The 27,827-nt window shown below is 30.0% G+C and overlaps 1 protein-coding gene across 1 annotated transcript in view; it reads left to right on the top strand.

Moving 5' to 3' along the window:
• The window catches only part of LOC130448562 (piezo-type mechanosensitive ion channel component), an 80,837-nt gene that overhangs the window by 19,013 nt on the left and 33,997 nt on the right, over positions 1-27,827 (top strand). The window contains exons 7-21 of the mRNA XM_056785977.1: positions 412-546; positions 857-901; positions 6,222-6,336; positions 6,413-6,546; positions 6,604-6,997; positions 8,738-8,934; positions 8,997-9,145; positions 13,578-13,808; positions 14,639-14,685; positions 15,592-15,911; positions 15,980-16,285; positions 19,692-19,893; positions 19,949-20,213; positions 22,879-23,064; positions 23,129-23,625. Of these exons, the coding sequence (XP_056641955.1) occupies positions 412-546; positions 857-901; positions 6,222-6,336; positions 6,413-6,546; positions 6,604-6,997; positions 8,738-8,934; positions 8,997-9,145; positions 13,578-13,808; positions 14,639-14,685; positions 15,592-15,911; positions 15,980-16,285; positions 19,692-19,893; positions 19,949-20,213; positions 22,879-23,064; positions 23,129-23,625 (3,223 nt within the window). The remainder of the gene's footprint in view (positions 1-411; positions 547-856; positions 902-6,221; positions 6,337-6,412; positions 6,547-6,603; positions 6,998-8,737; positions 8,935-8,996; positions 9,146-13,577; positions 13,809-14,638; positions 14,686-15,591; positions 15,912-15,979; positions 16,286-19,691; positions 19,894-19,948; positions 20,214-22,878; positions 23,065-23,128; positions 23,626-27,827) is intronic.

The following is a 27,827-nucleotide window of genomic DNA, read 5'->3' as shown; positions in this document are numbered from 1 at the left end:
TCCCAAATTACTCCACGCTTTGTTTATTTATACAAATTGTTTGTTTACATTAAATCTTTAAACTAACTTTTAAATGTTTAAAGATATTATGAACGTAATTTCGGTTTTTATCAACCTAGTCCTCTCGTAAGTTCAACTTGGTTCATATTATCTTTTTAAATCCGTTCGATTTGTCCGTTTACTCGTACTTTTCGTTTATTTAACCATAATTCCGGGAAATTCGACGGTTTTTAAGATTTTTTTTGATTGGATATTATTGTGGAGTTTATTTATCATGGAAAAAACGACGACCGCACGTACTGCCGAGGAAATTTACAATAAAAATAAGGGTTATTTAATTCTTGAATTCAGATCTTGGCATCGACGTTTGTTTTTATATTAACTTGTGAGATCTAACCCCCCCTTTTTTAGCCGAAAAAGAAGATGATCGGATCTTTTTCCGCTACCGATGGCATATCTAGAAAAGTATCTGCGAGATTATCAAAGCAAAAATTATTAACCCCGACAGCTGCTCAAAAATGGCAGAAAGCTTCTCGCAAAGTTCGAGTAAGCAACAACTGGAATCAATTTTATTTTTTTTTTTTTTTAATTTTTTCGCCATAATTTTCATCAAAATTTCAAAAAACTAACCTAACTTTTTTCGTTCTTCGTTCTTCGAATATTTTGATTTAGAAAACCGCCCCGCGGGGTAACGAGCGTCGAATTTTGGTGAAAATTATCATTAAAACATTTTATTATTATCATTCGGTGCACATTTTTTTTTCCTGGTGGCTTACCATTTACTAACCTCTATTTTGGTTCGTTCCATTTGTTTTACTAATTTTTAATGCTTAGCTTTTTATTTATTTATTTTTAGATGGCTTTAAACAAAGAACTCGCTGAACCCACAGAATCGACCCCCGTATGTATTTCGTTTCTTTTCATTTTTATTCGCTTCAGCATATTATTAAATTATAGGTTATGTTCTTTACTAATAGGATTTACACCGTCAAACAGTTTGATAATTTCCTGTCGATTTTGCACCATAATAAAATATAAACTTTGAAAGTGGCAGTTAGAAATTTTAATTCAATAAACGGTCACCATATTTCTATTTCTGTTTGCTCTGGTATGTGAAGGGTCTAAGTGTGTAAAGTAATCTGCAAAATCACATAAGGTATGGGGGGATTTACCCCTTAAATAATCATCGAAAAGATGATTAAGTATGAGGAGATCTGGTACTCCGTAAATACTTTGGTGTTGATCACACTTGAAGACATGGAATTCTACCATAAATGGGGGGAAAATGCATGAAAACTGTTTGATATTACTTGATGTCAAAGCAGGATTTGTTTGGTGGTGATTTTTTTCCTTTAGATACTAAACGGTACTTGATACGGTTGTGCTTGTCTTCTTTTTAACATCTTGGGGCTCCTACAACTTGTTTCCAACTATCTAGTACCTTGGAGTGGTTCATAAACTTGGTGAGGTCAATATACAGAGCAGTAGAATATCACACAAGGTTTGGGGGGATTTACCCCTTAAATAATCATCGAAAAGATTTTTAAGAATTAGAAGATCTGGTACTCCGTAAGCACTTTGGTGTTGATCAAACTTGAAGACATGGAATTCTACCATAAATGGGAGGAAAATGCATGAAAACTGTTTGGTATTACTTGATGTCAAAGCAGGATTTGTTTGGTGGTGATTTTTTTCCTTTAGATTCTAAACGGTACTTGATACGGTTGTGCTTGTCTTCTTTTTAACATCTTGAGGCTCCCAGAACTTGTTTCCAACTATCTAGTGTCTTGGAGTGGTTCATAAACCTGGTGGGGTCAATATACAGAGCAGTAGAATAACACACAAGCTTTGGAGAGATTTTTACCTCAGATAATCATTGAAAACACATTTAAAAATTAGAAGATCTGGTACTTCGTAAGCACTTTGGTGTTGATCAAACTTGAAGACATGGAATTCCACCATAAATGGGAGGAAAATGCATGAAAACTGTTTGGTATTACTTGATGTCAAAGCAGGATTTGTTTGGTGGTGATTTTTTTCCTTTAGATTCTAAACGGTACTTGATACGGTTGTGCTTGTCTACTTTTTAACATCTTGGGGCTCCTACAACTTGTTTCCAACTATCTAGTATCTTGGAGTGGTTCATAAACCTGGTGGGGTCAATATACAGAGCAGTAGAATAACACACAAGCTTTGGAGAGATTTTTACCTCAGATAATTATTGAAAACACATTTAAAAATTAGAAGATCTGGTACTTCGTAAGCACTTTGGTGTTGATCAAACTTGAAGACATGGAATTCCATCATAAATGGGAGGAAAATGCATGAAAACTGTTTGGTATTACTTGATGTCAAAGCAGGATTTGTTTGGTGGTGATTTTTTTCCTTTAGATTCTAAACGGTACTTGATACGGTTGTGCTTGTCTACTTTTTAACATCTTGGGGCTCCTACAACTTGTTTCCAACTATCTAGTATCTTGGAGTGGTTCATAAACCTGGTGGGGTCAATATACAGAGCAGTAGAATAACACACAAGCTTTGGAGAGATTTTTACCTCAGATAATTATTGAAAACACATTTAAAAATTAGAAGATCTGGTACTTCGTAAGCACTTTGGTGTTGATCAAACTTGAAGACATGGAATTCCATCATAAATGGGAGGAAAATGCATGAAAACTGTTTGGTATTACTTGATGTCAAAGCAGGATTTGTTTGGTGGTGATTTTTTTCCTTTAGATTCTAAACGGTACTTGATACGGTTGTGCTTGTCTTCTTTTTAACATCTTGGGGCTCCTACAACTTGTTTCCAACTATCTAGTATCTTGGAGTGGTTCATAAACCTGGTGGGGTCAATATACAGAGCAGTAGAATAACACACAAGCTTTGGAGAGATTTTTACCTCAGATAATCATTGAAAACACATTTAAAAATTAGAAGATCTGGTACTTCGTAAGCACTTTGGTGTTGATCAAACTTGAAGACATGGAATTCTACCATAAATGGGAGGAAAATGCATGAAAACTGTTTGATATTACTTGATGTGAAAGCAGGATTTGTTTGGTGGTGATTTTTTTCCTTTAGATATTAAACGGTACTTAATACGGTGGCGACTGTCTTCTTTTTAACATCTTGGGGCTCCTACAACTTGTTTCCAACTATCTAGTACCTTGGAGTGGTTCATAAACTTGGTGAGGTCAATATACAGAGCAGTAGAATATCACACAAGGTTTGGGGGGATTTACCCCTTAAATAATCATCGAAAAGATTTTTAAGAATTAGAAGATCTGGTACTTCGTAAGCACTTTGGTGTTGATCAAACTTGAAGACATGGAATTCTACCATAAATGGGAGGAAAATGCATGAAAACTGTTTGGTATTACTTGATGTCAAAGCAGGATTTGTTTGGTGGTGATTTTTTTCCTTTAGATTCTAAACGGTACTTGATACGGTTGTGCTTGTCTTCTTTTTAACATCTTGAGGCTCCCAGAACTTGTTTCCAACTATCTAGTGTCTTGGAGTGGTTCATAAACCTGGTGGGGTCAATATACAGAGCAGTAGAATAACACACAAGCTTTGGAGAGATTTTTACCTCAGATAATCATTGAAAACACATTTAAAAATTAGAAGATCTGGTACTTCGTAAGCACTTTGGTGTTGATCAAACTTGAAGACATGGAATTCCACCATAAATGGGAGGAAAATGCATGAAAACTGTTTGATATTACTTGATGTGAAAGCAGGATTTGTTTGGTGGTGATTTTTTTCCTTTAGATATTAAACGGTACTTAATACGGTGGCGACTGTTTACTTTTTAACATCTTGAGGCTCCTACAGTTTGTTTCCAACTATCTAGTACCTTGGAGTGGTTCATAAACCTGGTGGGGTCAATATACAGAGCAGTAGAATAACACACAAGCTTTGGAGAGATTTTTACCTCAGATAATCATTGAAAACACATTTAAAAATTAGAAGATCTGGTACTTCGTAAGCACTTTGGTGTTGATCAAACTTGAAGACATGGAATTCTACCATAAATGGGAGGAAAATGCATGAAAACTGTTTGATATTACTTGATGTGAAAGCAGGATTTGTTTGGTGGTGATTTTTTTCCTTTAGATATTAAACGGTACTTAATACGGTGGCGACTGTTTACTTTTTAACATCTTGAGGCTCCTACAGTTTGTTTCCAACTATCTAGTACCTTGGAGTGGTTCATAAACCTGGTGGGGTCAATATACAGAGCAGTAGAATAACACACAAGCTTTGGAGAGATTTTTACCTCAGATAATCATTGAAAACACATTTAAAAATTAGAAGATCTGGTACTTCGTAAGCACTTTGGTGTTGATCAAACTTGAAGACATGGAATTCTACCATAAATGGGAGGAAAATGCATGAAAACTGTTTGATATTACTTGATGTGAAAGCAGGATTTGTTTGGTGGTGATTTTTTTCCTTTAGATATTAAACGGTACTTAATACGGTGGCGACTGTTTACTTTTTAACATCTTGAGGCTCCTACAGTTTGTTTCCAACTATCTAGTACCTTGGAGTGGTTCATAAACCTGGTGGGGTCAATATACAGAGCAGTAGAATAACACACAAGCTTTGGAGAGATTTTTACCTCAGATAATTATTGAAAACACATTTAAAAATTAGAAGATCTGGTACTTCGTAAGCACTTTGGTGTTGATCAAACTTGAAGACATGGAATTCCATCATAAATGGGAGGAAAATGCATGAAAACTGTTTGATATTACTTGATGTCAAAGCAGGATTTGTTTGGTGGTGATTTTTTTCCTTTAGATTCTAAACGGTACTTGATACGGTGGCGACTGTTTACTTTTTAACATCTTGAGGCTCCTACAGTTTGTTTCCAACTATCTAGTACCTTGGAGTGGTTCATAAACCTGGTGGGGTCAATATACAGAGCAGTAGAATAACACACAAGCTTTGGAGAGATTTTTACCTCAGATAATTATTGAAAACACATTTAAAAATTAGAAGATCTGGTACTTCGTAAGCACTTTGGTGTTGATCAAACTTGAAGACATGGAATTCCATCATAAATGGGAGGAAAATGCATGAAAACTGTTTGGTATTACTTGATGTCAAAGCAGGATTTGTTTGGTGGTGATTTTTTTCCTTTAGATTCTAAACGGTACTTGATACGGTGGCGACTGTTTACTTTTTAACATCTTGAGGCTCCTACAGTTTGTTTCCAACTATCTAGTACCTTGGAGTGGTTCATAAACCTGGTGGGGTCAATATACAGAGCAGTAGAATAACACACAAGCTTTGGAGAGATTTTTACCTCAGATAATTATTGAAAACACATTTAAAAATTAGAAGATCTGGTACTTCGTAAGCACTTTGGTGTTGATCAAACTTGAAGACATGGAATTCCATCATAAATGGGAGGAAAATGCATGAAAACTGTTTGATATTACTTGATGTCAAAGCAGGATTTGTTTGGTGGTGATTTTTTTCCTTTAGATTCTAAACGGTACTTGATACGGTGGCGACTGTTTACTTTTTAACATCTTGAGGCTCCTACAGTTTGTTTCCAACTATCTAGTACCTTGGAGTGGTTCATAAACCTGGTGGGGTCAATATACAGAGCAGTAGAATAACACACAAGCTTTGGAGAGATTTTTACCTCAGATAATTATTGAAAACACATTTAAAAATTAGAAGATCTGGTACTTCGTAAGCACTTTGGTGTTGATCAAACTTGAAGACATGGAATTCCATCATAAATGGGAGGAAAATGCATGAAAACTGTTTGGTATTACTTGATGTCAAAGCAGGATTTGTTTGGTGGTGATTTTTTTCCTTTAGATACTAAACGGTACTTGATACGGTGGCGACTGTCTACTTTTTAACATCTTGAGGCTCCTACAGTTTGTTTCCAACTATCTAGTACCTTGGAGTGATTCATAAACCTATTGAGGTCAATATACAGAGCAATAGTAGACCATGTCTTGCTTCTATTGAATCCTTTTGTAAATATAATTGTACTAATCCACCGTTTTGATTGTTAACGTCGGAATATTATTTTCTTACAAATATTGAGACAACTGCCCCTTTTAAATCGTTTTTAGTACCAAACTAATCATTCATCATATTAATTTACTGTACCTAGTTTAACGATATAGTTAGTTTTGGGGGTATTTTTGAAAATTTTGAAAATTCCCGTCTGATTTTCATACAAATTTTAGTTACTAAGAGGACCTACAAGGAGATCGAAACGCGTCCCTGGTAGATTGATACAGGATTCTACTGGAAGTGTCACGGTTACCAACGAAAACGAAGATATACCTTTGGACGTATTCGGTAAATATTTTTGGATAATTAACTATTCGATGGAATTTTTTTTTTGTTTTTGTTTATTAATATCTATCGAACATAGCTGCGGATTGTGTTTCAGAGGAAGAAGAGGAAGAGTACGATTTGACTTTATTCCACCACATCATCTTCGCATTAGAAACCATTATACAGTACGTTGTAAGGTCTTCGTACATAGCAACCAATATTATCATGATGGTAATAAATTATTTTTATTATTTGATAATAATAATTTTTGTTTTTGGCACATTTTAGGCTTGGAGTATAACTTATTTGAGTTGGATAACGTTCGTGCTGCTCCTTTGGGCCAACATCATCTGGTTGATACCGAACCAGAGGAAGCGGATGTTGTCTTCGAGTCCCTTTTTGGTTGTTTATGCCCTTTTTCTTTTGATATCCGCTTATGTGTATTCGATGAGACTCGACGAGGACGAATTACCATCGAAAGCGGAAGGAGTCGATTTGGGGGAAATAGGTTTCAAGAAACCGGAAGGACTTCCGTGTATTCCTCTGTTGGTGAAAAGTTTGTATACCGTGATGTTTTGGATAACTTTGAGGCAGTATATGCACGAAAAAATGGAAGAGAAGCAGACGAGCGCCCTAGCGGATATGGTGGCTCCTTTACAAGTGACAGTTGGAACGGCGACGGGTAAGAAATATTATTGGAACCAGCCCTATATATTGAATTTTCGATTTAAATAATCCTATTTGTGATCATTGATTCTAAATATTTTGACATTTTTTTTTATGTTTTAAATGTTTTCGTTAAATCATTTTTGGAAAACTGTGAACTTGTTTTAAAGATTTTGACACTTTTCGACGTTTTGAATGTTTCCCCGCAGTAATTTTTGAAAATTTTGACATTTTTTGATGTTTTAAATGTTTTTCTACGACCATTTTGGAAAACTACGAATTTTTTTGGAGATTTTGACACTTTTTGACATTTTAAATGATTTCCTACAACCATTTTGGGAAATTATGAACTTTTTTGAAGATTTTGACACTTTAAATGATTTCCTACAACCATTTTGGGAAATTATGAACTTTTTTTGAAGATTTTGACATTTTAAATGATTTCCTACAACCATTTTGGGAAATTATGAATTTTTTTTGAAAATTTTGACCCTTTTTGACATTTTAAATGATTTCCTACAACCATTTTGGGAAATTATGAAGTTTTTTTGAAGATTTTGACCCTTTTTGACATTTTAAATGATTTCCTACAACCATTTTGGGAAATTATGAACTTTTTTGAAGATTTTGACACTTTAAATGATTTCCTACAACCATTTTGGGAAATTATGAACTTTTTTGAAGATTTTGACACTTTAAATGATTTCCTACAACCATTTTGGGAAATTATGAACTTTTTTTGAAGATTTTGACATTTTAAATGATTTCCTACAACCATTTTGGGAAATTATGAATTTTTTTTGAAAATTTTGACCCTTTTTGACATTTTAAATGATTTCCTACAACCATTTTGGGAAATTATGAACTTTTTTTGAAAATTTTGACATTTTAAATGATTTCCTACAACCATTTTGGGAAATTATGAATTTTTTTTGAAAATTTTGACCCTTTTTGACATTTTAAATGATTTCCTACAACCATTTTGGGAAATTATGAACTTTTTTTGAAGGTTTTGACCCTTTTTGACATTTCAAATATTTTCCTACGACCATTTTGGGAAATTATGAACTTTTTTTGAAGATTTTGACCCTTTTTGACATTTCAAATGATTTCCTACGACCATTTTGGGAAATTATGAACTTTTTTTGAAGATTTTGACCCTTTTTGACATTTCAAATGATTTCCTACGACCATTTTGGGAAATTATGAACTTTTTTTGAAGATTTTGACCCTTTTTGACATTTCAAATGATTTCCTACGACCATTTTGGGAAATTATGAACTTTTTTTGAAGATTTTGACCCTTTTTGACATTTCAAATGATTTCCTACGACAATTTTGGGAAATTATGAACTTTTTTTGAAGATTTTGACCCTTTTTGACATTTCAAATGATTTCCTACGACCATTTTGAGAAATTATGAACTTTTTTTGAAGATTTTGACCCTTTTTGACATTTCAAATGATTTCCTACGACCATTTTGGGAAATTATGAACTTTTTTTGAAGTTTTTGACCCTTTTTGACATTTCAAATGATTTCCTACGACCATTTTGGAAAATTATGAACTTTTTTTTGAAGATTTTGACCTTTTTTAACATTTTAAATGTTTCCCTTCAACCATTATTGAAAACTAAGAATGGATTTAAAAAATTTTTCACTTTTTGGTTCGATTAACAATTTAATTGTTTTTTTAATTTGTTTTAAACTGCATGTCATAGTGTATGTTGTAGTTTTATTTGGGATAAAATTATTTTAGGTGTGAAAAAGGAATCTGAAACTGATGGAAGTAAATTCATGACAAAATTCGGACAATTGATTAACAAGTTCCTCATCAAATTTTGGATTTGGGTTGTAGCCATAACTTTATTCGCCGTTGCCATAACCGGTGAACGGATGACTGTTTTTAGGATATTATACATGACGCTGTTTCTATTTTTCATATTATCTTTTCAGGTTGGTCACTATTTTTTTTTTTTTTTAATATCTAGTCATCTAACTTTTTTCCTTGTTTTCAGTTTTCGTTTAGAGTTTGGAGAAAAGTTATGTTCGGCTTTTGGTTAACCGTCATTGTATACTCCATGATCATTTTGGTGCTGGTGTATACATACCAGTTTAAACGGTTTCCGGACTATTGGGCTTGGTATCTTCACATTCAAAAGGATCAGTAAGTTTTTTTTTTCAAATTTTTTGGACATTTCAATAACTTGGGATACCCTTAATGTTAATTGCTCCACGGTATATAAGATGGCCAACGAAGAAAGTTTTTCAACCGACAAGATATTTTTTAGTGACTCTTCCATGGTTTTCCAAATATTTTAGCACACCTGAAGTTTTATTGAATTCTTCTGTTTTTCTATTTATTTTTTGGGAACCAGTAGCAGATTGGAATCAGATATGGAGAAAATGGTGGGTGTGAAAGTAAATTAGAGTTCATTTAGTCAATTTTGATTACATAAACTGTCATTTGTCAATGAAAACTTTCTTCAACAATTATTTGTCTTTGGAAACTGTCTTTTCACAATAAAAACTGTCATTTGTTAGTCAAAACTGTCCGTTTACAATAATAATCTGATATTTTTCTTTGGTGGAAGACTTTCTTTAAAATCAACCGTCATTTGTCAATGGAAACCGTCTGTAACAATTATTTGTCTTAAAAAACTGTCTTTTCACAATAATAACTAGTCATTTGTCTTTAAAAACTGTCTTTTCACAATAATAACTAGTCATTTGTCTTTAAAAACTGTCTTTTCACAATAATAACTAGTCATTTGTCTTTAAAAACTGTCTTTTCACAATAATTACTAGTCATTTGTCTTTAAAAACTGTCTTTTCACAATAATTACTAGTCATTTGTCTTTAAAAACTGTCTTTTCACAATAATAACTATTCATTTGTCTTTAAAAACTGTCTTTTCACAATAATAACTAGTCATTTGTCTTTAAAAACTGTCTTTTCACAATAATAACTAGTCATTTGTCTTTAAAAACTGTCTTTTCACAATAATAACTAGTCATTTGTCTTTAAAAACTGTCTTTTCACAATAATAACTATTCATTTGTCTTTAAAAACTGTCTTTTCACAATAATAACTATTCATTTGTCTTTAAAAACTGTCTTTTCACAATAATAACTAGTCATTTGTCTTTAAAAACTGTCTTTTCACAATAATAACTAGTCATTTGTCTTTAAAAACTGTCTTTTCACAATAATAACTAGTCATTTGTCTTTAAAAACTGTCTTTTCACAATAATTACTAGTCATTTGTCTTTAAAAACTGTCTTTTCACAATAATAACTATTCATTTGTCTTTAAAAACTGTCTTTTCACAATAATAACTAGTCATTTGTCTTTAAAAACTGTCTTTTCACAATAATTACTAGTCATTTGTCTTTAAAAACTGTCTTTTCACAATAATTACTAGTCATTTGTCTTTAAAAACTGTCTTTTCACAATAATAACTATTCATTTGTCTTTAAAAACTGTTTGTTCACAATAATAACTAGTCATTTATCTTTAAAAACTGTCTTTTCACAATAATTACTAGTCATTTGTCTTTAAAAACTGTCTTTTCACAATAATAACTATTCATTTGTCTTTAAAAACTGTCTTTTCACAATAATAACTAGTCATTTGTCTTTAAAAACTGTCTTTTCACAATAATTACTAGTCATTTGTCTTTAAAAACTGTCTTTTCACAATAATAACTATTCATTTGTCTTTAAAAACTGTCTTTTCACAATAATAACTAGTCATTTGTCTTTAAAAACTGTCTTTTCACAATAATAACTAGTCATTTGTCTTTAAAAACTGTCTTTTCACAATAATAACTAGTCATTTGTCTTTAAAAACTGTCTTTTCACAATAATTACTAGTCATTTGTCTTTAAAAACTGTCTTTTCACAATAATAACTATTCATTTGTCTTTAAAAACTGTCTTTTCACAATAATAACTATTCATTTGTCTTTAAAAACTGTCTTTTCACAATAATAACTAGTCATTTGTCTTTAAAAACTGTCTTTTCACAATAATAACTAGTCATTTGTCTTTAAAAACTGTCTTTTCACAATAATAACTAGTCATTTGTCTTTAAAAACTGTCTTTTCACAATAATTACTAGTCATTTGTCTTTAAAAACTGTCTTTTCACAATAATAACTATTCATTTGTCTTTAAAAACTGTCTTTTCACAATAATAACTAGTCATTTGTCTTTAAAAACTGTCTTTTCACAATAATAACTAGTCATTTGTCTTTAAAAACTGTCTTTTCACAATAATTACTAGTCATTTGTCTTTAAAAACTGTCTTTTCACAATAATAACTAGTCATTTGTCTTTAAAAACTGTTTGTTCACAATAATAACTAGTCATTTGTCTTTAAAAACTGTTTGTTCACAATAATAACTAGTCATTTGTCTTTAAAAACTGTTTGTTCACAATAATAACTAGTCATTTATCTTTAAAAACTGTCTTTTCACAATAATTACTAGTCATTTGTCTTTAAAAACTGTCTTTTCACAATAATAACTAGTCATTTGTCTTTAAAAACTGTCTTTTCACAATAATAACTAGTCATTTGTCTTTAAAAACTGTTTGTTCACAATAATAACTAGTCATTTGTCTTTAAAAACTGTTTGTTCACAATAATAACTAGTCATTTGTCTTTAAAAACTGTCTTTTCACAATAATTACTAGTCATTTGTCTTTAAAAACTGTCTTTTCACAATAATAACTAGTCATTTGTCTTTAAAAACTGTCTTTTCACAATAATAACTAGTCATTTGTCTTTAAAAACTGTCTTTTCACAATAATAACTAGTCATTTGTCATTAAAAACTGTCTTTTCACAATAATAACTAGTCATTTGTCATTAAAAACTGTCTTTTCACAATAATAAATAGTCATTTGTCATTAAAAACTGTCTTTTCACAATAATTACTAGTCGTTTGTCTTTAAAAACTGTCTTTTCACAATAATAAATAGTCGTTTGTCTTTAAAAACTGTCTTTTCACAATAATAAATAGTCGTTTGTCTTTAAAAACTGTCTTTTCACAATAATAACTAGTCATTTGTCTTTAAAAACTGTCTTTTCACAATAATTACTAGTCATTTGTCTTTAAAAACTGTCTTTTCACAATAATAACTATTCATTTGTCTTTAAAAACTGTCTTTTCACAATAATAACTAGTCATTTGTCTTTAAAAACTGTCTTTTCACAATAATAACTAGTCATTTGTCTTTAAAAACTGTCTTTTCACAATAATTACTAGTCATTTGTCTTTAAAAAACTGTCTTTTCACAATAATAACTATTCATTTGTCTTTAAAAACTGTCTTTTCACAATAATAACTAGTCATTTGTCTTTAAAAACTGTCTTTTCACAATAATTACTAGTCATTTGTCTTTAAAAACTGTCTTTTCACAATAATAACTAGTCATTTGTCTTTAAAAACTGTTTGTTCACAATAATAACTAGTCATTTGTCTTTAAAAACTGTTTGTTCACAATAATAACTAGTCATTTGTCTTTAAAAACTGTTTGTTCACAATAATAACTAGTCATTTATCTTTAAAAACTGTCTTTTCACAATAATTACTAGTCATTTGTCTTTAAAAACTGTCTTTTCACAATAATAACTAGTCATTTGTCTTTAAAAACTGTCTTTTCACAATAATAACTAGTCATTTGTCTTTAAAAACTGTTTGTTCACAATAATAACTAGTCATTTGTCTTTAAAAACTGTTTGTTCACAATAATAACTAGTCATTTGTCTTTAAAAACTGTCTTTTCACAATAATTACTAGTCATTTGTCTTTAAAAACTGTCTTTTCACAATAATAACTAGTCATTTGTCTTTAAAAACTGTCTTTTCACAATAATAACTAGTCATTTGTCTTTAAAAACTGTCTTTTCACAATAATAACTAGTCATTTGTCATTAAAAACTGTCTTCACAATAATAACTAGTCATTTGTCTTTAAAAACTGTCTTTTCACAATAATTACTAGTCATTTGTCTTTAAAAACTGTCTTTTCACAATAATAACTAGTCATTTGTCTTTAAAAACTGTCTTTTCACAATAATAACTAGTCTTAAAAACTGTCTTTTCACAATAATAAATAGTCGTTTGTCTTTAAAAACTGTCTTTTCACAATAATAAATAGTCGTTTGTCTTTAAAAACTGTCTTTTCACAATAATAACTAGTCATTTGTCATTAAAAACTGTCTTTTCACAATAATAAATAGTCATTTGTCATTAAAAACTGTCTTTTCACAATAATAAATAGTCATTTGTCATTAAAAACTGTCTTTTCACAATAATAAATAGTCGTTTGTCTTTAAAAACTGTCTTTTCACAATAATAACTAGTCATTTGTCTTTAAAAACTGTTTGTTCACGATAATAAATCACCTTGTTAAATAAAAGATTGTATAGCTACACACTGATCGATACAAACTTTCTAATTCTCACCAATTTCTTATATAAACTCTATGTTGTGGTGAAATTAACCTCCATATAGTCCGGTCAATATTGGAAAGTTTTTAGAACGGTTGATTCCGGTCCGAATAATTTATTTTTTATGAATTTTTTTATTTTTCTAGACAGCACGATATAGGATTGGAACAATATAAAACTAAACAACTTTTCGTAAGACTAGTCACACCGACGTTTTTCGTTATCGTAACCGTTATACAATTACATTATTTCCATCACGATTTCATGCAACTAACCGATCCAAAACGCACTTCCACATCTCAAACGGAAACCCAACCCCAAGAAAACGAAAGTATAAACGACAGTTCGGTACAAGGGGGGAGCTTACATGGACCGAAGTAGGGAATCCACTTCGAAATATTACAGCGAACAAGATTTAGCCAGTAAGTTGATCATTATTTGAAAATTCAGTTGAAAAAATTCCAGGCGGTTAGTGGTTAGGGTGGCAGTGAGTATTAGGTTAAATTACCAACCACAGATAAGTCATAAAATATGTTAGAGTATTTTTTTTTTCTTTTTTAAATTACCCCCTGTATATATTAGGAAAATAATTTTATCAACTGATTATTCATAGAATGATAAAAAAAAATATTTTCTACTTATTTATTGGTTCTACTGACTAATATTCATTCAATTATATTTTTATTATTTTTTATCGGCCATTTTTGATAATTTTGTTATCAAAAAGTGTATTCAGAAGGGGAAAATTAGAAATTTTTGAAAATTGTAGGTAAAGTTTCACACAACAGATTTGCCCAGAACTCAATATTCTGAATCAATAAGAACTCATACAAAAACCTTCCTAGTGTTTAGATCCTGTGCACAATTCATTGTGCACAGGATCTACCGAATAAGAGATACAATAATCCTTTTCGATAATCAAGTGATTACGGAATCATTAATTGCACTAGACAAACAAAATAATGTTTTTTTCAAATCCTAATTGTACACAAAAAAAAATGGAACTAATGAAAAAGGGGGGCACAAATTTCCTTAATGGGATAGGACAGGACAGGACAGTAAAAAATTACTGGAGTTCCTGGAACGTCCTCCCAAGACCTGCATGTCATAAATGACATGCGAATGACTTCGAATCAACCGACATAGATTGGGGGACGCATCGAGAGAGTAATAAAGATATAAATCATCTAAAGCCTTTCTTTGACAGAAGTATACGATACAGACTAGGAGGATATATTAGCGGAATGGGTTTCGGTACGTGCTAACCCCACATTTCTACCATTACTGTCTGGTAAAACTTTCCCTACCACTTAAATAAAAATAAAAGAACGACGTCAGCATTGAATTGGTGAAGGTGAGAGGTTCGTTGGGTTTTTCGTGGTTCGGCCCCGACAGAGGAAATATTCCTCTGCACAGAACTAGAATTCTTTTCTCCTTGGAGATGTAGAACAGTCAAAATCAAAGGCTCCACACCAGAGAGAAGGATTTGGTTTGTTTTCTGGGAACGAAACATTATAAACAAACTTGGTAGCGACCTGTGTTCCACCAGAATTTCAATCTCTCGTGGAGGTTATTGTAGAATGTGTTTACGTTTAAGACCAAACTATTGGTATACCCAAAAATACAAAGAAACGCCACCCTAAGACCCCGTGGGGGGGATTATTGAACGAGTGACATCTCTTAAGATACCTAGAAGTGGTTGTCAACCAGAAATGCGACCCAAAAACCGAAAACAGGTCAAGAATTTGGCAAGCGAAGAAAACTCTGAACGATATGAGGACACTTCTAAGGCCTGGAACTCCGGACCAGAACGATTTGTTGTTACATCTTTTTTCTGTACGGATGTGGAAGTTGGACCATGGAAATTGGAAATGTATCTTGGACAAACATAGAGATCCTACAACAAATGAATGAACATACACGAAGGGAAAATCGAAGGAAAACTGGCGTAGACAAAAGACTTGCTGGGATGGCGACACATTTTGAGGCGCCAACCACCGTAGGAAGATGGCGTCTTAAGAAGAAGAATTGGAATCGTGACGGATGGTAAAACTTACTACAATAAGCCGAAGAAAAATGATTAAATGATAAAAAAAAAAAAAACGTTGCGTTTATTGGATCCAACGTATCCAATGGATTGATGGGTGTTTTTTGTTTTAGTTGTGCCGGCGGTTCTGATGACGAAATGGTTCGAAAAAGCGTTGCAATTATTTTTTTACACGAAACATATAATATTCCTGTTTTTGGAAATACACATGTTGAAGATAGTTTTGTTTTTCACGATGCTGATGTGTATTTACGACAAGTGCGCCATCTATTTCGTAATAGTCGTATTGGCGACTATATCTTTCACGTGCGGTCGAAACGTGCAGATGTTCACGGCGTATTTTACTTCGGTTTTCGTATCGGTTCTAATATTGGGTCGCATGATATATCAGATATCGTATATAAACGATAAGAAATGGAACGTTTCGTGTCGAGTAAGTATAGGTTATGTATAAATATTTTCGATGTTCGATGAATCTAATGGGATATTTTTGATTTTGAGGTTAAGAAAAATCCGAATTTGAACGAGACGATAGTGAACAACGGACCGTGGTTGGGTTTCGGTAAATTATCGGAGATAGATCAGAATTTGCCGGGTTTGGTTTTGTGGAATATAATGTTTATAGTCGTTATGTGTTTATGGAAGGTGATCGAGGTACGTCAGTTTAATTATAGATTGTCGAGAGGTCGTTCGACGGAAAAACGTTTTTTTATGTTTCCGAGGATAACTAGGGACGACGCCGATAAAAATTTGGTACATTTCGCTAAATATATGGCCAATTATGGTTTTTACAAATTTGGCGTCGAGGTAAATTTTATTTATTTATTTAATGTAATTATTATAAATAAAAATAAAAATTTTTCGGTTATATTTATAAAATAGAAGATTTTTAATCAACAAATTATTTTAGAATATTCAATTTAAGTTTTAATCCGAAAAAAAATTTTTTTTTTTGTATTTTTGAAAGTTTGTGGAGGGCTTTTAATTTTTTTTTTAATTTTTCAAGGTTTTTGCTTATTTATTGACTATTTTTTAATAATTAACCCAAAGTTTGTGGGGGGCTTTAAATTATTTATATTCAATTTATGTTTTAATCCGAGAAGTTATTATTTAAATTTTTTAAAAGTTTTTGCGTATTCATTGACTATTTTTTAATTTTCACCCAAAGTTTGAGGGGGGCTTTTAATTTTTTTTTAATTTTTCAAAGTTTTCGCGTGTTTAGTGATTTTTTTTAATTTTTACCCAAAGTTTGTGGGGGGCTTTAAATTATTTATATTCAATTTGTTTTAATCCGAGTTTTTTTTTAAATTTTTAAAGTTTTTGCGTATTTATTGACTATTTTTAATTTTCACCCAAAGTTTGTGGGGGGCTTTTAATTTTTTTCACAATTTTTCAAGGTTTTTGCGTATTTATTGACTATTTTCAATTTTTACCCAAAGTTTGTGAGGGGCTTTTAATTTTTTTTTAATTTTTCAAGGTTTTTGCTTATTTATTGACTATTTTTTAATAATTAACCCAAAGTTTGTGGGGGGCTTTAAATTATTTATATTCAATCCGAGAAGTTATGATTTAAATTTTTTAAAAGTTTTTGCGAATTCATTTATTTTTTAATTTTCACCCAAAGTTTGAGGGGGGCTTTTAATTTTTTTTTAATTTTTCAAAGTTTTCGCGTGTTTAGTGATTTTTTTTAATTTTTACCCAAAGTTTGTGGGGGGCTTTTAATTTTTTTTTTAATTTTTCAAGGTTTTTGCTTATTTATTGACTATTTTTTAATAATTAACCCAAAGTTTGTGGGGGGCTTTAAATTATTTATATTCAATTTGTTTTAATCCGAGTTTTTTTTTAAATTTTTAAAGTTTTTGCGTATTTATTGACTATTTTTAATTTTCACCCAAAGTTTGAGGGGGGCTTTTAATTTTTTTTTAATTTTTCAAGGTTTTCGCGTGTTTAGTGATTTTTTTTAATTTTTACCCAAAGTTTGTGGGGGGCTTTTAATTTTTTTTTTAATTTTTCAAGGTTTTTGCTTATTTATTGACTATTTTTTAATAATTAACCCAAAGTTTGTGGGGGGCTTTAAATTATTTATATTCAATTTGTTTTAATCCGAGTTTTTTTTTAAATTTTTAAAGTTTTTGCGTATTTATTGACTATTTTTAATTTTCACCCAAAGTTTGAGGGGGGCTTTTAATTTTTTTTTAATTTTTGAAGGTTTTCGCGTGTTTAGTGATTTTTTTTAATTTTTACCCAAAGTTTGTGGGGAGCTTTTAATTTTTTTTTTAATTTTTCAAGGTTTTTGCTTATTTATTGACTATTTTTTAATAATTAACCCAAAGTTTGTGGGGGGCTTTAAATTATTTATATTCAATTTGTTTTAATCCGAGTTTTTTTTTAAATTTTTAAAGTTTTTGCGTATTTATTGACTATTTTTAATTTTCACCCAAAGTTTGAGGGGGGCTTTTAATTTTTTTTTAATTTTTCAAGGTTTTCGCGTGTTTAGTGATTTTTTTTAATTTTTACCCAAAGTTTGTGGGGGGCTTTTAATTTTTTTTTAATTTTTCAAGGTTTTCGCGTGTTTAGTGATTTTTTTTAATTTTTACCCAAAGTTTGTAGGGGGCTTTTAATTTTTTTTAATTTTTCAAGGTTTTCGCGTGTTTAGTGATTTTTTTTAATTTTTACCCAAACTTTGTGGAGGGCTTTTAATTTTTTTTTTAATTTTTCAAGGTTTTTGCTTATTTATTGACTATTTTTTAATAATTAACCCAAAGTTTGTGGGGGGCTTTAAATTATTTATATTCAATTTGTTTTAATCCGAGTTTTTTTTTTAAATTTTTAAAGTTTTTGCGTATTTATTGACTATTTTTAATTTTCACCCAAAGTTTGTGGGGGGCTTTTAATTTTTCAACGTTTTCGCGTGTCTAGTGACTGTTTTTAATCTTTACTCACAGTTTGTGGGGGGCTTTTAATTTTTTTTTATTTTTCAAGGTTTTCGCGTTTTATTGACTATTTTTTAATTTTTACTCGAAGGTTGTGGAGCTTTTTAAATTATTTATATTCAATTTATGTTTTAATCCGAGAAGTTATTTTTTAAATTTTTTAAAAGTTTTTGCGAATTCATTTATTTTTTAATTTTCACCCAAAGTTTGAGGGGGGCTTTTAATTTTTTTTTAATTTTTCAAGATTTTTGCGTATTGACTATTTTTTAATTTTTACTCGAAGTTTGTGAGGCTTTTTAAATTATTTATATTCAGAATTATATTTGTTTTTCAGGATTTCTTGTATGATTTTTCATTTCCCAATTTTTTTGGTAATTTTCAGGGTTTTTTGAACTTTTCCCTTCTTATTTCCAGTTTTCCGTATTATTTCTGTAATTGTGTATTATTTCGAGTTTTTTAAAGGTTTTTCGAATTTATTATCCTATTTAATTTTAACCCAAATTTAGAATATTTTCTGATTATTTCTGGGATTTTTCGAATTATTCTCATGGAAAATTTTCAACGTTTTTCTAAATATTACTAAGATTTTTTGAATTATTTTCCATTTCCCAATTTTTTGAATTTAAACATTTGATCAAAATTTTCCCACGATTTTTAGGATTTATCGGATTTTTTTGATGATTTCCGGATATTTTCTCGATTTTAGAAATTTATTCGATATTTTTTATTGTTTTTTTTTATATAATTTTATTTTTATTCGAAATTCAATTCCTTGGTTGTTTTCCATATTTTCCTTTTATAAAAAATTACATATTCAAGGTTTTTCATTTCTTTTCGAATATTTCATACAATTTCTAAAATTTGAACATTTGTTTGAATCGGTTTTTTTGAATTTTTAGATTATTTTAATGATTTTTTGAAATATTTTCGAATTATATCATTTTTTTCTAAGAATATTTATTTCGGTTTTCTAGAAATAATTTTCATATCTTTATTTTATGGATTTTATGAATTATTCTGCAATTCTCAATTTTTTTCACCTTTTATGTTAATTTTTCCGATTTTTTAGGGATTCTTCCTTTTTTTTCGAATTTTCTGTACAATTCCGAAGATTTTTTCAAATTTACTTTCGGTTTTTCAATTTTTCTCGTTATTCTTAGAATTTTCGCGAATTTCCCTTTTTATTTTCGATTTTCTCGAGTATTTCATGCTAAATTTTGTTTTAATTTTTCCTCACATTTTTTCCATATTTCTAAGACAATTATCAATATTTTTTTTAGATATCTTTCATATTCATAGCAACCCTAATAGCGGTCAGAATGGATTTATACGCTTTAATGCACTGTATATGGTTGTTAATTATGTTTTCCCTACCGAGAAACACCTTATCCCGTATTTGGGTGGTTTACCTAATTTTCATAGCCATTTCGATCCCGTTCCAATATTTCCAAGCAGTCGGATTACCACCAAGCTTATGTATAGGTACGTCGCACCTTAACTACCCTTTTGATGTTTTTCCGAAAAATGCCATTTTCAGAATTCCCTTGGGACGCCGCCGATCCGGTTCTGAGGAGTTTGCAATCTTGGGCGTTTTTATTGGATAATTACACGCCGCCGCCAGTCGAAAAATTGGTTTTCGATTTTATGTTGTTGATGGCGGTATCGAGGCAATGGGTAGTTTTTAGGATCGAAAGACGATACGCCGGACAAAATTATGCCGGCGGATCTAACGAGAGTATAATTAGTCAAGCGGAACAAAAAGATTTCGTTAATCCGGTACCGGATTATATTACTTTTGTTAGGTGGGTATTAATTAACGGGTTACCAATTATTTTTATCGGTTTTCAATTCGATTACGATCTTTTTTTAAATTCAATTTTTATTTACTAAAAATATGAAAAAATTAAAAATAATAAAAATTTCTCCAAATTTTATTATTCCATTTAGATTCTCAGTTTTTTACTTTTTATTCAATTTTAATGTCATTTTTGAGATTTTTTTCGCTTTTACTTTTTTTCTCATGATTTTTTCAATTTTTCAGATTATTAAAATTTTTTTTGGAATTTCTTCTTTTTTTTTTCAATCTTCTTAAGTAGGTCTGGAATTTTATTTTTTTTTTTTTCGTTATTTTTAGGATTTTTTTCAATTTTTCTGCATTTTCCTTTTTATTTTTTATTTTCTTGACTATTTCAGCAATTATATATTATTTTACATTTTGTTTTAATTTTTCTTACCATGATTTTTAAAATTATTTTGCAAATTTTTGAATTTTTATTTCCAATTTTACTGGTTATTTTCAACTTTTTTTTAGAACATTTTAGATTTTTTTGCATTTTTTAATAAAATTTTATTAATTTCATTTTTTAAAATTCACCTGTATATATTTTTTTCGCCCACTTTTTGAGTATTAATGGCATACATCCTTTTTTTCTATTGTTTCAATTTTTTTTACGATTTTTACGGAATTTTTTTATATTTTTCCCGTTATTTCTAGAAATTCTTCGAATTATCCCGCTTTTCCCTTTTTATTTTCGATTTTCTTGAGTATTTTTAAAATCATATATTATTTTACATTTTATTTTAATTTTTCCATACGATTTTTAGAAACATTTTTGAATATTGCAATTTCACTGGTTATTTTTAAGTTTTTTTTAACAACTTTTTCACCAGTTTCTTAAAGAAATTACACATTAACATTTGTTTGCATTTTGCCCGTGATTTTTCGGATTTTTTTTATTATTTTTAGAAATTCTCTTATTATTATGATTTTATTCAAAAATTCACCAGCTATTTGTTGTTTTGTATATATTTTTTTTATTTTATATTCAAGGTTTTTCATTTTCCTTTCGTATATTCAACACAATTTCCAAAATTTTGAACATTTATTTGAATTTATGCCCATGATTCTTCGAATTTTTAGATTTTTTTCATTATTTTTTGAATTTTATTTTTCGAATTTGTGTCAATTTTTCTGCTGATTTTTTACGATTTTTTTGAATTTTTTTGCACTCCCGTTTTCTTCTTTCATCTCTAATTTTTTCATTTTTTTAAATTCTATATTATTTTACAATTTATTTCAATTTTTCCAATGATTTTTTGAATTTTTAGATTTTTTTTCGTTTTTTCGAATTTGTGTCAATTTTCTGCTGATTTTTACGATTTTTTTCGAAATTTTTTGCTCTCCCGTTTTCTTTCATCTCTGATTTTTTCATCTCTGATTTTTTCATTTTTTAAAATTCTATATTATTTTACAATTTATTTCAATTTTTTCTACGATTTTTTGAATTTTTAGATTTTTTTCATTTTTGAAAGTTTTTTTCGAATTTGTGTTAATTTTTTGCTGATTTTTACGGTTTTTTCAAATTTTTTTGCAATCTCTTTTCCATCTCTGATTTTTTCATTTTTTTTTTCGAATTTTATATTATTTTACATTTTGATTCAATTTTTCCTGATTTTTTGAATTTCTAGATTTTTTCGTCATTTTTGGAAGTTTTTCTCGAATTTGTGTCAATTTTCTGCTGATTTTTACGGGTTTTTCCCATTTTTTTTGCATTCCCGTTTTCAGCTCCGATTTTTTCATTTTTTTCCAATTTTATATTATTTCACATTCTGTTTCAATTTTTCCCTTTAATGTTAGTGATTTTTCCTAATTTCTCCAACCTTTTCTAATTTTTTCCCACAGAATTTTCAATTTCCTTTTAATAGGATGAATCGATTTGTATGTATATTCAATTGTTTTTTTTTTCAAATTTTTCGATTTTTTTCTATAATTTTCAAAATTTTTAATTGGTTTTTATAGTCCCCCAAATTTTTACATCTTTTAATCAAATATCTCTCTTCAGAAAACTTAAAAAAAAGAAAAATATTGAATATAAATGGTATTTTCCTCGATTTTTTTTCAAATATTTTCCCATTTAAATTTTTTTTTAATTTTTCCAAATGTATACAATTTTTTCATCTTTATTAAAATTTTTGGAACTATTCTTCCTTAATTTCGAAAATCATAAAAAATATAAAAATCATCAAGAAATTGAAAAAAATATCGAAAAATAAAAAGTAATGTCAAATGTCAAATGTCAAAGATAGTTTCGTAGATTTATGTTTGAATTTTCCTATTATTGCGATTCTTCAACTTTTTTGGGTTCCCAAAATTTTTTATATGGATTTTTCAAAATTTTCAAATTTTCCTAGAAATCCCTTGACATTTACACAAATTTTTAATCCAATTTTTCTATGGTTTCTAAGCTACTTTCAATTGTAAAAATCTTATCAAAGAATAATTTCAACCGTATGCTATGTTGCCAAGTTTAACTACATTTCACATATTATTGGAAATATCATAAATATTACACAAAAAAAATATATAAAAAATTATAAATATTAAATTATCATAACAAATTCATAAATTTTGATATAATAAATTTTAATCGTTTCAACAAAATTAAAATTTGATTCAATTTTTCACAGATCATATTTGGACATATTGAAAAAAGCGGTGTTGCAAAGTTTCCTTTGGATAACGTTGGCGGTTGTATTTTGGGCGGGAACTTCGCGCGTCAACGTATTCTCCTTGGGATATTTATTGTGCGCATTCGTTTTCTTATGGCACGGATCCGATTTCTACCTGAGACCCATTCCGAAAATTCTACGATAGTAAGTCTACGAACTTAAAAAAACCCAACCAACCACCGTAACACCCGAATTTATTTCCTTTCAGTTGGCAGTTCCTCCTGGGCTACAACGTAACGGTCATCTTCATCAAATGCTCCCTCCAAATATTGGGCTGCATATACCCCCATTACATCCCATCGGTTTGTTGTTGGTTGATTCAAATGTTCGCCATAACTTGCGTTAGAAATTTCGTGGGGACGGCGTCCAGGGCGCTGCCGCCGACGTCGAGCGACGACGGCCAAGATTGCGCCATCTCCGAAGGCGGCATATCCTGGGACGTCATCTGCTTCACCTTGCTGATATTGCAGAAGAGAATATTCAACAGCTACAATTTCTTCCACATCATAGACGATACCAAGGCGACGGCCATTCTGGCTTCCAGAGGCGCGGAACTTATGGAGGAGATGCGACAACAAACGATGAAAGAACAAGAAGAAACCGAGAAGAAGGTTTTGGAAAAGATTAGGGAAAAGATGGAGAGGATTAAGGCGAACCAACAAAAAATTCAAGGTGACAGAATGTTAACCACAAATCATTATGTCGGTAAGTGAAAGATGGACTAATCACTTTTTAAATCAGAGTATTTCTACGCTTTATTTATTATGTATCTTGTAAATATAAATTTAAATCTATCCGATAAATTATATACACACCAGGATGATTTTTTATAAATTTTGGTTTATGAAAATAAAATATGTTCGTTTAAAAGCGGCTCAGTGCTACTACATAAGCTTGTTCAACAGCGAACAATCGAGAATGTTCAGTCATGAGGATGGTAACCTCTCCGGAATGTCTCTATTCACTTTTTTCTGGTTTCAACACTTTCTTTCTTCAATTCACAATGATATTTAATTTTTCTTTTGATTTAAAGCCATCTATGGTTATTTGAAAAGTTTGGAAAAAGATTTTGCTATTTTTGTGACCCTGGAAAGGACAATAACACGAATTTAATGAAATTTTCATATTTTCATCGGTCCTTGATATTCGTGCAAAATTTCAAATGATTCTGTTTGTTTAAAAACGAAAAATTTTCAATTTCCCTGATCGTTTGAGGTTTTTAAAAAGTTTTCATTATCCTTAGGACCTTGACAAGGATAATTACAGGAATTTATCCAAATTGGTGTATTTTGATCGGTCCTTAATGGATATATTAAGTTTCAAATGAATCTAGTTCTTCGAAGAAGACAAAAACATTGAATGTATCTATTCGTTTAAATTTTGTGAAACAATTCCATGAACCTGATGAACCTGTCAAAGAAAATGGCACGAATTTATTAAATTATCATAGTTTCATCGGTCATTGTTATTCGTGCAAAGTTTCAAATGATTCTGTTTGTTTAAAAAGAGAATTTCCCTGATCGTTTGAGGTTTTTAAAAAGTTTTCATTATCCTTAGGACCTTGACAAGGATAATTACAGGAATTTATCCAAATTGGTGTATTTTGATCGGTCCTTAATGGATATATTAAGTTTCGAATGAATCTAGTTCTTCGAAGAAGACAAAAACATTGAATGTATCTATTCGTTTAAATTTTGTGAAACAATTCCATGAACCTGATGAACCTGTCAAAGAAAATGGCACGAATTTATTAAATTATCATAGTTTCATCGGTCATTGTTATTCGTGCAAAGTTTCAAATGATTCTGTTTGTTTAAAAAGAGAATTTCCCTGATCGTTTGAGGTTTTTAAAAAGTTTTCATTATCCTTAGGACCTTGACAAGGATAATTACAGGAATTTATCCAAATTGGTGTATTTTGATCGGTCCTTAATGGATATATTAAGTTTCGAATGAATCTAGTTCTTCGAAGAAGACAAAAACATTGAATGTATCTATTCGTTTAAATTTTGTGAAACAATTCCATGAACCTGATGAACCTGTCAAAGAAAATGGCACGAATTTATTAAATTATCATATTTTCATCGGTCATTGTTATTCGTGCAAAGTTTCAAATGATTCTGTTTGTTTAAAAAGAGAATTTCCCTGATCGTTTGAGGTTTTTAAAAAGTTTTCATTATCCTTAGGACCTTGACAAGGATAATTACAGGAATTTATCCAAATTGGTGTATTTTGATCGGTCCTTAATGGATGTATTAAGTTTCGAATGAATCTAGTTCTTCGAAGAAGACAAAAACATTGAATGTATCTATTCGTTTAAATTTTGTGAAACAATTCCATGAACCTGATGAACCTGTCAAAGAAAATGGCACGAATTTATTAAATTATCATATTTTTATCGGTCCTTGATACTAGTAAAAAATTTCAAATGATTCTGTTTGTTTAAACAAGAAAAATTTCCAATTTCCCTGATCGTTTAATGTTTTTAAAAAGTTTTCTTTATCCTGGGGATCTTGACAAGGATAATTACAGGAATTTATGGAAACAGTGTATTGTTTTCGGTCCTTGATAAGTGTAATAATTCAAATGGTTCCGGTGTCTAGAAGTAACCGAAAATGATAATCGAAGACATACAAGCGAAACTGAAAATGATATAACAGTGCTATTTACATTGTTGTCAGATTTGTTACAAAAAACAAAACAATAAAAATCGTTAGATTTTCAGAAAAACGAACGACCTGACAATAATGTAAATCATGAACCAAAATTTATAGAAACGTTTCAAGATAATTGTTGAGTTATGAAATTACAAATCACTCTGTACAAAATAAGTGACTTTCCTAACCTGTAGTTCCGTTATCAGAATATATTTCCACGTGGATTAATCACCATTTTTCATTTTTTTCTCGATTCATAATATTTAAAAAATTTCCCTTTTATAATATTTTTTCGAACACTCTCGAAAAGTTTCCGGAATATTCTGTTCAGATCCCAGTCCTGCCCTGTCGATTTTATGATAGTAACAACAATTTTTGTTACAAAAAATTATTTTTCACTTTTAATATGGCGTTTTTTACTTGATGACAAGTATCATAAAAATGAAAAATTGCACCCCCTCACTAGGAAAAATTTAAGTAAAAAAAAATTACCCGAATAAAAATTGAAATTATTTTTTATAACATTCATTCAATCATATTGTATTATAAATGCTTCAAAAACGAGCGACATCTACCATTAGATAATAATTATTTAAAATTTACAGCTACCAGCTATAAACGCAAAAGCTTGCTTTTATTATACAGGGTGTCCTCAAAAGATTTATCCATTTCAATACGTTATAAACAGCTTTGCTGCTTATATACCTACATCTCGTCGAAACTTGTATAGAGCCGTAACGGTGTTGTTGGTAAGGTTATAGAAGTGCTTAATTTTCAACACGGAGATCGGAGGTTTGAATCTTAGTCAAAAAGAGAGTTAGAAATAAACTAACCCACATCTCGTCGAAACTTGTATAGAGCCGTAACGGTGTTTTCCAACACGGAGATCGAAGGTTTGAATCTTAGTCAAAAAGACAGTTAGAAATAAACTAACCCACATCTCGTCGAAACTTGTATAGAGCCGTAACGGTGTTGTTGGTAAGGTTATAGAAGTGCTTAATTTCCAACACGGAGATCGGAGGTTCGAATCTTATGTCTTTCTTTCGAAATAACGAAAAATTGTGGGAAAAAAATATTTGTTATGGTTTTTTTTTTTCGATTTAGCCCACATATCGTTGATTCATCGATGCCAATTTGGCTCTTTTGTCGCTCAATTTAAATAAATGTATTCGAAACATGAATTTTTTTTTGGAAAAATTACATTCAAACTAAATATTTTGATAATGTGAAAATATTAAACTAATAAACAATATTTTTTCGAATTAAATAAAATTAAAATTTGGTTCTGACATAGATAAATCGTAAAATCATAGAGAAAATTGATTTGACTACATTAATTTGCAAACTTGGTTTTTTTTTTGGTGCTATTAAATAAAATGGAATAAAATATTTCGCAATTGGAAGAGTTTTTGCAAAAATTACGAAACACATCCGTACTTAATGATTCGCCCTCGTAGTTGATTCCACTTCTGGTTTCCTGATAGTTCCTGAAGAATTTCTGAAGTCACTCGCGAGATGGCGGGAGGGAAGCATGCGTCGAGAACGAACGCGCATGTGTAGAGACAAAATAAACGGCGAATCACTACAGCCACCACACCACCCTCGTATTTTTTGCGAAAACTCATCAATTTTCGGAATTATTTCATAATAATTATATTTGTAACGGAACTAGAGGATATATATATGAAATATTATGAAAATTTATGAAAAAAAATCGGGATTCCTAATTTGAATCCAAGAAATACTTTGCTATGTATTTGTATGATCCAAATATTTTTACTGTCTCTGTTTTCAGTGATTATTCCATCTGCACATAATTTACGTGTTCGCAAATTTAATATTAAAACGACAGCTTTTGTTGTTTTAATCGATTCAACTTTACTTCAAAAACATATCATTGTTTTTAACCCCTTTTTCATAACATCTATATGTCGGGGGTAAGCTCTATCCGTATAATTAACCCCTTTCATTAATTGATTAATCGCCGTTTCGAAATATTAACCCTACTTTCGTTACTTTTCCTTTTTTTTCTCAGTTTTCTCCAAATTTATATGATTTGGCTCTGTATACAGAATGGACCACGATTTAGACACACTTTTATGGTACGCACAACTGTCATTTGTCAATTCTAATTTTCAAATTAGAAATTTGTTTGATCGACGCAAGCGAAATTCGACCTAAACATCATGTTGAAACAAAAACTAGTTGTTTTTTTTAAATATGATGTTTTCATTAGTCCTACATTTAAAAA

Source organism: Diorhabda sublineata, chromosome 9, assembly GCF_026230105.1.
Source record: "Diorhabda sublineata isolate icDioSubl1.1 chromosome 9, icDioSubl1.1, whole genome shotgun sequence".
Classification (NCBI taxonomy): domain Eukaryota; kingdom Metazoa; phylum Arthropoda; class Insecta; order Coleoptera; family Chrysomelidae; genus Diorhabda; species Diorhabda sublineata.
The sequence above is the reverse complement of the archived record's forward strand: the minus strand, read 5'-3'. Positions and strand labels throughout refer to the sequence as shown.